The following is a 12584-nucleotide window of genomic DNA, read 5'->3' as shown; positions in this document are numbered from 1 at the left end:
CTATGTAGACGAAAAAATAATACAGTGGTTGCAACCTTCTGCTTCCAGCACTGAACATCATATCGTTTCTGGTCCCGGAGGCAGCCGTAACAGATGATTGGTGCGGGGTCCTGGTATCTGACTCCCACCGTTTTTTTTTTTTACTAATGACCTATACTGTGGATAGGTCATTAGTATAAAAAAATTGTCCGAAGCCCAGACTACCCCTTTAAGCATTTATTTTTGGTAACTTGCCCAAGGTGTGGAACTTATAATTTGTTGGCCCTGATCTTGAGGCAGAAACAGCGTCGGAAATCCTGAAGGAATTTTGAGGCAGATTTGTTTTTCTGCCTGCAAAACCCTCCGTCTGAACAGGGCCAAAGAATGAAGGCAATATATTTTGACTTAATCGTATTTGACCTTGGCCCAAAAGCTGCTGGCAGGAAAATCCTATTATCCAAATGGGTACCATCCGCAAGCGCCATAGCATGGTCTACAGAAGTTCGTTATTTCCTAATGGAGGCCTGTGTGAGTGACTGGCTGTACACTCAATATCCAGTGCATACCTACAACAGTAAGTAGTGCTGGCTATGCTTGCACATGTAGTGCATGTTACCAGAAATTCAAGCAAGTGGAGGTTTATTTTATGCTCTGAGTAGCACATAGGAAATTATTTTAGCATAAAATGTGTCACATGAAAACATTCCTTTTCTTAAAACAATATCCAACAAGTGTCATGGTGATATAAAATCAGTATTCTTTGTCATAATCATAATCCTCATCATCTGTGTGAGAATTCCCTATTGATATATCAGAAACCTTCAGTTTTTTCTTACTTTCTTTGGCTTTTTCAAAAGTATAGGAGGTTTCACACTGTTTTAGCAACGTATTGGAGGACATCCACTTCTCTCCACGGCAATATGGTGGCTCAGAACACTGTCCTTCCTTTATGTCAGTTCCTTTATCAAGTAGCAATCTTCTGACCTTAATAAGACTGCAGGTGCAGTTCCAGGGGTTTCCATCCAAGTAGAGGTGTCGTAATCGAGGTAGGGATTCTAAAACGTCATCATTTATGGAAGTGAGCTTATTGTTTAGAAGGTTCAGAACTTGAAGTTGCTTTAAATCTTTTACATCATGGACTCCAACATGATCTATCTTGTTTCCTTTGAGGTCCAACCTTGTAAGAGTAACTGGAAGCCTAAAAGGAGCAAAGAAGCATCATTTTTACTTTAGTTTTATTTTTTACCATTAAAGGAATAGAGTAGATAAAAATGGCGGGAATTCTTGTCAGGTAAAAGTAGTAGTAGAAAAGCAGTTGAAGAATAGAGAATCTACGGCAGTTTATAAGCTTATTGCAAGAGGTGAGTTTTCATGGTACGTTTAATGTTTTGGAACGGTAAACGTAGAGTGGTGGATGGCAGGGTATAGGGAATAAAAGAGTTCTGAAACCTAAAAGTGTAGACAGGTGATTAGAGCACAAGAGGAGACATGGTCATTGACAGAGCAGAGGTTGCGTGTAGGATGGTGGCATGTAGGCTGAAGCGCAGTTGGACATGGTTTTGTATGTAACTGTAAGGCTTTTGAACTATTTGTACTTATTGTACTGTCTTTGTAATGGACAGCCAGTGGAATGATTGACACATTGGGTGACATTTGAGGAGCAAGAAAAGGGGAGAATGAGTTGAGTGTATTTATTAATATGCCAATGAGTAATATGCATGGAAAAGATAAATGAAGAACAATGAAGTTGGATTGAGCAGTAGGTCGGAGGATATAAAGAACAGGATGCCCAAGAGTAGCCGATTTTGGACGAGAATAGAAACCAGGTGAGCATTAAATCATTGATAAAACAAATTACCAGACTATGTACCGACAAAATAAGCAAGTGGCTTGCTGCTTGGCCAGGATTTAGACAAAATTATGAAATGTGACTTTTTAAAATTGAGTTACATTTCTACTCTACACAGACCCTGGCATATAAAAAAAAAGGCCATAGTTTTATCTAGTATTAACCATATGCTGCGTGTGTCAGCTGTGTTTTAAAGCTGACACTCAGGACTAACGGCCAGGAACAGTGATCGTGCTGTTCCTGGCCATTTAAGCCCTCAAATGTTGTGGTCAATCGTGACCGCAGTATTTGAGGCATTGTAAAGAGGGGGCCGGCCTCCTCCGACAGCTCACTGCTGCCCACACAACGGTATGGTGGGGCGCAGACGGTTGCCATGGCAGTCCAGGGGCCTAATGAAAGCCCCCAGGACTGCCATCACTCTGCCTGTGGAAGGGCATTACAGAAGCCTGTAAAAATTTATATACACTGCAATACATTAGTATTGCAGTGTATTGGACCAGCAATCTAATGATCGCTGGTTAAACTCCCCTAGGGGGACTAATAGACTGTGTAACAAAAAAAAAGTGTAATGAAGTTTTAGTAGTGAAAAAAAATTAATATGAAATGTTCCCTTTTGCCATTTTTCCTCTAAAGTAATGCAACAAAATTAAAAAGTGAACAAAATTTGTATCGCTGCATCCGTAAAAGTCTGAAGTATTATAATTATACCATTATTCATCGCGCACGGTGCACGGCATAAAAAAAAATTATTAACATGGCAAAATCGCAGTTTTTTGGTCAACTTGGCTCTCAAAATTTTTTTGATAAAAAGTGATAAAAAAGTTGTATGTAACAAAAAATTTTACCAATAAAAACTACAGCTCGTCCTGCAAAAAATAACCCCCTACACCGCTCGATCCACAGAAAAATAAAAAAAAAGTTATGAATATGATGAAACAAAACACATTTTTTTTCAACAAAACATTTTAACGTTTTTTAAAAGTAGTAAAATATAAAAAAACATATATAAATTTGGTATCTCCATAATCGTATTGAGCCACAAAATAAAGTTAAGTTGGCATTTTTACTGCACAGTGAAAGCCGTAAAAACAAAACCCAAAAAACAAGGAACAAGGGAGGAATTGTTTTTTCCCAATTCCTGCCCGCAAAGAATTTTTCAGTTTCCCAGTACATTATATGGTACTTTAAATAGAAACTACAACTCCTCCCGCAATAAAATAAGCCCTCACACCACTCTATGGACGTAAAAATAAAAATGTTATGGCTCTTAGAAGGCAGGGAGTAAAAAGGGTCCTTAAGGCCCTGTTCACACAGTGTATTTTGACAAGTTTTTTGGCGTGGAAACCGCTCCGCAAAACTCGTCAAAAACCGGCCGAAAATGCCTCCCATTGATTTCTATTGGAGGCAGTTTTCTCCCGCGAGTGGTAAAGCCGCCTCGCGGGAGAAAGAAGGGACATGCCCTATCTTCGTGATTTTACGCCTCTGACCTCCCAATTGACATCAATGGGAAGCAGAGAAAGCGTATTTCTCTGAGTTTTTTGCCCGTAGCACTCAATGGGCACGAGCGAAAAACGCGGCAAAAAACGCGGCAAACGCAGTGCAGGAAGGTCAAAATCTGCCTCAAAATCCCAAACGGAATTTTGAGGCAGAATTTTCCTCCTGCAAAAAACTCCGTCTGAACACAGCCTAAGGCCTCATTCACACGACAGGGTCCAAGTGTCGGCCGAGCTGTTTTTGGCCGATTTTCCCGGCCGGTTTGCATCCGTTCCGATTACGTTCCGTGTTGCCGTTTTTACCGGCCGATTTGGACCCGATTTGCATCCGTTTTTTTCCCTGTCTGTTTTAAAATCGGATGAATTTCATTTTAGGCCTCATTCACATGACAGGGTTTCCCGGCTGGGTGCCGGCCGTTCATAAATCGTCCGGCACCCGGCTGCATTAGGAATAATAGACCACTAATAGGGCTATTCACACGACCGATTTTTTGACGGCCGGGAAAACCGGCCGTCAAAAAATAGGACATGCTCTATTTTCGGCCGGGTACCCGGCCGCTCGGCTCCCATAGAAGTCTATGGGGCCGGGTAATACACGGCAATCACCGGAATGTGTCCCGAGTGATGGCCGGGTTTTCCGGCGCTTGCGCTCTATCTCCTCCTCCTCACAGCATGTGAGGAGGAGGAGTTTATGCCATTCGGACGAATGGCTGTACACTGTGTGGCAGGGCCGGGGTGTACAGCAGGTGGAAGGAAGCGCTGCGCTGGCTTCCTTCCCCTGCTTGTTTTAAAAGCACCCTGGCCTGGCGACACCTTCGATGGCGCCGCTAGCAGCTGCTGCTGCTGCTGCGGCGGCTGCTACTACTGTAGCGACGCCACTATAGCAGAGCAGGGAGGTATCTCCGCGCTCTGCTATGTGCTAGCCGCACTTTAGCTCCTTGAAGGAGCGGAATCCCAGTGTTTTCGGGGATTCCGCTCCTGGACAGAGCGCTTGATGTCTCTGTCCATATCTGGGCAGTGACATCAGGGGAAACTCCTGAAGCGGAATCCCCGAACACATGGGGATTCCCCTTCAGGAGTTGCCGCTGATGTCACTGTCCAGATCTGCCCGACCCGGAACGGATGCAAAACTTTATGCAAACCGGCCGGGCAAAATGGCCGATTTTACCGGCCGACACTCGGGCTCGGACGGGACCCGGTCGTGTGAATCCCGCCTAAATTTGTTGCCACACACAGCTCTCTGTAGATAATGCCACACAGCCCCCTGTAGGTAATGCCACCCAGACCCCTGTAGGTAATGCCACCCTGCCCCTTGTAGGTAATTCCACCCTGCCCCTTGTAGGTAATGCCACCCTGCCCCTTGTAGGTAATGCCACCCTGCCCCTTGTAGGTGATGCCACCAAGTCCCCTGTAGGTGATGCCACCCTGCCCCCTGTTGGTAATGCCACCCTGCCCCCTGTTGGTAATGCCACCCTGCCCCCTGCAGGTAATGCCACCCAGTCCCCTGCAGGTAATGCCACCCAGCCCCCTGCAGGTAATGCCACCCTGCCCCCTATAGGTAATGCCACCCTGCCCCCTGTAGGTAATGCCACCCTGCCCCTTGTAGGTAATGCCACCCTGCCCCTTGTAGGTAATGCCACCCTGCACCTTGTAGGTAATGCCACCCAGCTCCCTGTTGGTAATGCCACCCAGCCCCTTGTAGGTAATGCCACCAAAGCCCCTTGTAGGTAATGCCACCCAGTCCCCTGTAGGTAATGCCACCAAGCCCCCTGTAGGGGTTGCCACCATGTCCCCTGTAGGTGATGCCACACAGCCCGCTGTAGGTTGCACCCATCCCCCCCCCCCCCCACATTCCAGGAGAAGTCACTGACTTCAATGTCGGGGATTCCGCTCCTGGACAGAGCGCTTGATGTCTCTGTCCATATCTGGGCAGTGACATCAGGGGAAACTCCTGAAGCGGAATCCCCGAACACATGGGGATTCCCCTTCAGGAGTTGCCGCTGATGTCACTGTCCAGATCTGCCCGACCCGGAACGGATGCAAAACTTTATGCAAACCGGCCGGGCAAAATGGCCGATTTTACCGGCCGACACTCGGGCTCGGACGGGACCCGGTCGTGTGAATCCCGCCTAAATTTGTTGCCACACACAGCTCTCTGTAGATAATGCCACACAGCCCCCTGTAGGTAATGCCACCCAGACCCCTGTAGGTAATGCCACCCTGCCCCTTGTAGGTAATTCCACCCTGCCCCTTGTAGGTAATGCCACCCTGCCCCTTGTAGGTAATGCCACCCTGCCCCTTGTAGGTGATGCCACCAAGTCCCCTGTAGGTGATGCCACCCTGCCCCCTGTTGGTAATGCCACCCTGCCCCCTGTTGGTAATGCCACCCTGCCCCCTGCAGGTAATGCCACCCAGTCCCCTGCAGGTAATGCCACCCAGCCCCCTGCAGGTAATGCCACCCTGCCCCCTATAGGTAATGCCACCCTGCCCCCTGTAGGTAATGCCACCCTGCCCCTTGTAGGTAATGCCACCCTGCCCCTTGTAGGTAATGCCACCCTGCCCCTTGTAGGTAATGCCACCCTGCACCTTGTAGGTAATGCCACCCAGCTCCGTTGGTAATGCCACCCAGCCCCTTGTAGGTAATGCCACCAAAGCCCCTTGTAGGTAATGCCACCCAGTCCCCTGTAGGTAATGCCACCAAGCCCCCTGTAGGGGTTGCCACCAAGTCCCCTGTAGGTGATGCCACACAGCCCGCTGTAGGTTGCACCCATCCCCCCCCCCACATTCCAGGAGAAGTCACTGACTTCAATGTCCATATATGGACAGTGTAGTCACTGACTTCTCCTGGAGAGGAATTCCCTGCCACAGGTCGGGAATTCCGCTGCAGAAGTGAGTGACATCGCTGTGTCCATATATGGACAGTGTAGTCACTCACTTCTCCTGTAGCGGAATCCCCGGCCATAGAGTCGGGGATTCCGCTGCAGAAGTGAGTGACATCGCTGTGTCCATATATGGACAGTGTAGTCACGCACTTCTCCTGTAGCGGAATCCCCTGCCATAGAGTCGGGGATTCTGCTGCAGAAGTGAGTGACGTCACTGTGTCCATATATGGACAGTGTAGTCACTCACTTCTCCTGTAGCGGAATCCCCGGCCATAGCGTCAGGGATTCCGCTGCAGAAGTGAGTGACTTCGCTGTGTCCATATATGGACAATGTAGTCACATACTTCTCCTGTAGCGGAATCCCGAATCCCCGGCCGGGGATTGGGGATTCCAACTCCTACAGGGAGCAAAAAAAGACCATCCTCCTCCTCACATGCACTCTGCGCTGTGAGGAGGAGGAGAGAGTGCGCGAGCGACGGTAGACCCGGCCATCACTCGGGACACATTCCGGTGATGGCCGTGTATTACCCGGCCCCATAGACTTCTATGGGAGCCGGGCGGCCGGGTACCCGGCCGAAAATAGGGCATGTCCCATTTTTTGACGTCCGGTTTTCCCGGCCCGTCAAAAAAATCGGTCGTGTGAATTGCCCCATTAGGGGTCTATTGTTCCTAATGCAGCCGAGTGACGGACGATTTATGAACAGCCGGCACCCGGCCGGGAAACCCTGTCGTGTGAATTCCGCCTAAGGGGTTAAAGGGGTTGTCCGAGATCCCAACATTTTTTCAAAAACTGTGTCATACATTACCCCTTATACAGACAACATAAATAAAGCATTATTTTTAAAAAAAATTCTACTTAACACATTTCTTCTTTGAATTTAGCATGGTTTGTTTACATGCAGTTCAGCTCTGGTTTGTTGATCTTTCCTTGTGATGAAACTTTTTTCCCGTGCACGCTCATTGCAGGCTGCAATGAGCGTGCACGTACCTTCCAAGAGTTCACGTGAGCTGTCCTTGCTCCTCCCGCTGACCTCCTTCACTGGACTTGTCTCCTTGCTGACATTCTTGAAGGATGATGAGCAAATGTTACCCCCCCCATTATGTTTTTCACATTTATGTTTTCTTTCTCTTTTCAGGTCTATAAACCTCTTTGTGTCTACCCCAACCCTCGTCCACCCTCTTCTATCTCATGTCTCTCTCCACTAAGGCTATGTTCACACTGAGTTTTTTTGCAAGAGGAATATCTGCCTCAAAATTCCGTCTTGAAGTTTGCGGCAGATTTACCTCTCCCTGCACGTTGATTTTTGCGTAGTTTTTCCCGGAGTTTATTGTGCGCTGTTTGCGTATTTTTTTTGCCGCTTTGTTCGGGGCGTTTTTCGCTTCGTTTATCTTGGCGTTTTTTGCTTGTTTGTTTGCGTCTTTTTTTGCGATGTTTTTTGCTGTGTTTTCCATTGCGTTTATCGTAGCCTTTTTCACGTCGTTTATCGTTTCTTTTTTTGCGTCGTTGTTTGCGCCTATTTTTGCTGCGTTTTTCATTGCGTCTTTCGTGGCGTTTTCCCAGTTGATTTTCGCTGCGTTCTTGGCCTCTGTTTGCGGCGTTTCTCGCGTCTTTTTCCGCTATGTTTTTCGCAGCTTTTTCCGTGGCGTTTATCGTAGCCTTTTTTGCGTCGTTTTTCGAGTTTTTTTTGCGGTTTTTTTTCTGCGTTTTTCATTGCGTCTTTCGTGTCGTTTTCCCTGTCGTTTTTCGTGGCGTTCTTTGCCTCTTTGTTCGCGGCTTTATTTGTGATGTTTTTCGCGGCATTTATCGTAGCCTTTTCGGCGTTTTTTTTTTGCGTCTGTTTTTTGCGGCATTGTTTGTGGCTTTTTTTGCTGCGGTTTTTGCGTCGTTTTCCGTGGCGTTTTTCGCCCGCGGCAATTGAGCGCCGCAGGCATAAAACAAAGCGAAATACGCTTTCTCTGCCTCCCATTGAAGTCAATGGGAGGTCAGAGGCGTAAACGCCCGAAGATGGAGCATGTCGTTTCTTTTTCCCGCAAGGCAGTTTTAATGCTCGATTTTAATGCTTGTTACAACAAATTGCAGCATAAATCACGCACCAAACACGCTTGTTTGGGGCATGGTTTTCACGCATGCATCTACTTGAGTGTAGGTGCATGATAACGCACCAATAGAGGACATGCAGTATGTTTCACGCAGCGGACTCTCGCTGCGTGAAAACGGCACCATTGAAATAAATGGGTCGCGTGTGCTGTGCGTGGTTTCGAAGTGGTGTGAATGGGGCCTTATGCGCGATTTACACTAGCGTGAATCAAGTCTGTGTGCTGTGCTTTGAAAAAACGCACAACACACGCAACCCATTTATTTCAATGGGGCCGTTGACACATGTGTGACTTTTCAGGCAGCGAGAGTCCGCTGCGTGAAACATACTGCATGTCCTCTATTGGTGCGTTATCAATCACCTACACTCACATTGAAGTCAATGCATGCGTGAAAACCACAAACAGCACACACGTGTTTGGTGCGTGATTTACACAGCAATTTGTTGTAAAAAAGAAGGTAAAAATGTGCTGGCTTTGTGAGTGCGTGAATAACACATGACAATCGAAAAGCACACTGATGCATAAGGGCGGATTTAAACGAGCGTGTGGCGCACACAAATACGGTGGCGTTTTGCGTGCGCAAAATGCACTTGACAGCTCCGAGTCATGTTCATACGGATGCGCGGCTGCGGTTTTCGTGCAGCCGCCATCATTATGACACTCTGGATGTTTGTAGCACGTGGTGCTTTTCTGTTTACATTCATTATTTTACTGCTGTTGCGCGAATCACGCTCGTCCCACGGAAGTGCTTCCATGGGATGCGCCTGATTTTCACGCACCTATTGACTTCAATAGGTACGTGATGCTCGAAAAACGCAGAAATATAGAACATGTCGCGAGTTTACGCAGCGGACTCACGCTGCGTAAAACTCACGGACTGTCTGCACTGCCCCATAGACTTGCATAGGTCTGTGCGACCCGCGTGAATACCACGCGGGTTGCATGGACGTATAGCACGTTCGTGTTAATCCGCCCTAACGCAAACACACGGATGGGATTGACGCAAGTTTTTCACGCGCGGAAAATACACACGCTAGTGTGCATGAAGCCTTACTAATGGACGCTGTTAGACAGTGGCCATTAATAATGAACTAATAATAAATTTTTAAATAAATGAGAAGGACCGCAACGGCATGTGCAGGCGCTTGAATGCCGCGTCCATTACGGACGTAACTGTAGCTGGTTTTCCATGTAGTCCATGGAAAACGGCTCCATTTACGTCTGAAGAAGTGACATGACACTTCTTTGGCGCGGGCGCCTATTTACGCGCCGTCTTTTGACAGCGACGCGTAAATATACGCCTCGTGTGAACAGACAAACGTCAGCCCATTGCTTTCAATGGGCAGATGTTTGCCAACGATTTCAAGCCGTAATTTCGGACGTAATTCGGGGGTTAATACGCCCGAATTACGTCCGTAAATAGGCCGTGTGAACATACCCTTATACAGGAATAAAAAGAATGTCATCTGGGGTCCTGTATCTAAGCCTACATTGTGTTAGGCTTAGATACAGGCTCCATGTGTGACACTGTTTGTTAGACCCTGTATCTAAGCCTAACAATGTAGGCTTAGATACAGGACCCCAGAAGATCTTATCTAGTTCAGGACGGGGCACCGTTTAGCCATTTTTAGCATGTGTTAGTTAAATGGCTATAACTTTTATTTGTTGCGCTAACGACGTTATTTTTGCGGCGTTTTTTCCGTAGACAATGCAGGTTTCATTTTTTATCGTTTTTATACACACCTTTTTTGCCATTTTAGAATTTTCATTCATAAAGTTTGAAAATAATAGTAAAAAAAATAAGCTTTTTTACGTTTCAACTATTTTTTTGGGTAATAACATAGTTTTACCCTAAAATAGACCTTTTATTTGTGATCGTCATTGTCTACCGTAAATTTTTATATATTACATGTCTATATTAGGGTAATTGGGTCAGCGCTAGCGTTACAACAATGATTGACAGGGGGAACGGTATTTTTTTGGGGTGGGTATTTTATGTGTATTTATTATTTAATTTTTTTTTGTACTTTGCTATTTTTTTATTATTATTGTCTGTCCCTGAAAGGTCAAAAAAGACCTTTGGGGAACTTTATATATTTTTTTTCTTTTTTTTACACCATCTTTTCCACTGTAACTGGAGCTGCACAGCAGCCCCAGTTACAGGGGAAATCAGCCCTCTCATAGTGACGATTGTCACTAATAGGGCTGTGCTGGGTCTCATTAGACCCAGCAGCAGTCTGCCACTAACGGTACCCGGTGATCATGTGACCAGTCACATGATCACCGGGAGGAATAGAGACAGCGCCGCTGCTGCTGTCTCTATTCCTATACACAGCGTTCATTGAACGCTGTGTAAAAAGACATCGGAGAAGACAGAAGCAGCGAAAGCTGCTTCTATCTTCTCCTCCGGGTCCCCGGCAGTCACTGACAGCCGGAGACCCGACATTCCCGCAGGTGCCGTCCCTCTTCAGTTTTTTCACTGAACACGCATAGGCGCGCTCACAGTGAAAAAAAACTGCATAGGCTGGGCGGGCACCCGCAGAAACGACACGTCTCCAGTGACGTGTCGTGTCCCATCCGAGGTCTCGCTGGGGCGAGACCATGTGATCGGGACACGACACGACAGTGGAGGAGGAAGAAAACGTGACGTCAGAAGACAGGTGATCGGAAGAAAAGAGCTGCCAGAACGGAGAACAGAAGCAAGATTGCACAGGTAAGTATATTAGGGAATATTTAATGTGTGGATTGTGTGTTTAACTTTTAAATAAAAATTTATCTCGGACAACCCCTTTAAAGTTAACCACAATAATTTATGTTGTGACATAGTTAAGTGCAAATGCCGTCATTAATTTGTCACAACATATGTCAATAAATTAGTTTAGCTTAAATTTAGACATTGGCTAAAATCTAGGCTATTTGTGTATTTATGTAAATTAGAATACTCTTATCTGAGAGTCTCCTCATATACCCCCACAAAGCAATTTAAACAGAAGAGACAAGACGGAGCATGAAAGCCATATATGTATAAAAAATAACAATCTTTATTGATCACATAAATTTGAACAAACATCGTTTAAAAAAGGTACAAAAAAAAGGACAAGAAGACTCTATAGTATTCCAGTTTGAACATGGGAGGCAGACTCCCTGTATCATTTATGAGAATATGTAATACATCCTAAAAAGGAGTATGGAGGATGGGTTGTGGGATAATCGGTGAACACTGAATCATCGTAAAATATCGATTGGTTATAGACATAATAGTCAGATAAATTTCAAACACTTGTATGGACCCAGGGGTCCTTTGCATGGTATCCAGACTTCCATAAGCACTAATATGGGTAAGGTTTTTTGAAGGGGAGGGGGGGGGGGGACTATCTTTCTGTGACCTACTGTCTCTTTCATACAAGTGTTTGAAATTTATTTGACTATTATGTCTATAACCAAATCGATATTTTACAATGATTCAGTGTTCACCGATTTTCCCACCACCCATCCTCCATACTCCTTTTTAGGATGCATTACATATTCCGATAAATGATACAGGGAGTCTGCCTCCCATGTTCAAACTGGAATACTATAGAGTCTTCTTGTCCCTTTTTTGTACCTCTTTTAAACAATGTTTGTTCAAATTTATGTGATCAATAAAGATTGTTATTTTTTATACATATATGGCTTTCATGCTCCGTCTTGTCTCTTCTGTTTAAATACATATCTAGGAGTGTCCTTTGCCATAATTAAGGGAGAATGCTTTATCTATAATAGCATCTAGCCCGTTACCTGAATTGCATTAGGAGTTTTTATGCAAATACCCCATAAAGCAAGCAGGAAGCCACAGACTGAGGCCCTATTCACACGACAGGGATTCCCGGCCGCGCGACGGTCGTTTTTTGAACGGCCGTGACACGGCCGCAGTGGGAACAATAAGACCCCAAGTGGAGCTATTTACACGGCCGATTGTCTTTTGGTGGCCTTGTACACCGGGCCATCAAAAAATGGTGCATGCCCTATTTTCGGCCGTTCTCCCGGCCGCACGGCTCTCATAGAAGTCTATGTGGCCGTTTAAAGCACGGCTGTCACTCGGATGTGATCCGAGTGACGGCCATAGCTGCTGCCACTCGTTCGCTCTCTTCTCCTCACAGTGCAAAGTGAATGTGAGAAGGAGGAGGGTATTTTTATGCTCCCTGTAGGATCGGATTCCGCTTCAGGAGAAGTCCCTAACTTTACTGTCTATATATGGACAGTCACGTCAGGGGCTACTCCTGGCGCGGTCCCCTACTCGCTGTG

The 12584-nt window shown here is 46.1% G+C and overlaps 1 protein-coding gene across 1 annotated transcript in view; it reads right to left on the bottom strand.

Annotated features, from left to right (window-relative positions):
- Positions 1-729: 729 nt before the first annotated feature.
- LOC142760507 (nephrocan-like) overlaps positions 730-12584 on the bottom strand; it is a 34049-nt gene continuing 22194 nt past the window's right edge. Inside the window, exon 3 of the mRNA XM_075863704.1 lies at positions 730-1177. Coding sequence (XP_075719819.1) covers positions 730-1177 — 448 coding nt within the window. The remainder of the gene's footprint in view (positions 1178-12584) is intronic.

The sequence above is a fragment of the Rhinoderma darwinii genome, chromosome 4 (assembly GCF_050947455.1).
Source record: "Rhinoderma darwinii isolate aRhiDar2 chromosome 4, aRhiDar2.hap1, whole genome shotgun sequence".
Classification (NCBI taxonomy): domain Eukaryota; kingdom Metazoa; phylum Chordata; class Amphibia; order Anura; family Rhinodermatidae; genus Rhinoderma; species Rhinoderma darwinii.
This window is presented reverse-complemented; position numbering and strand designations above follow the sequence as displayed.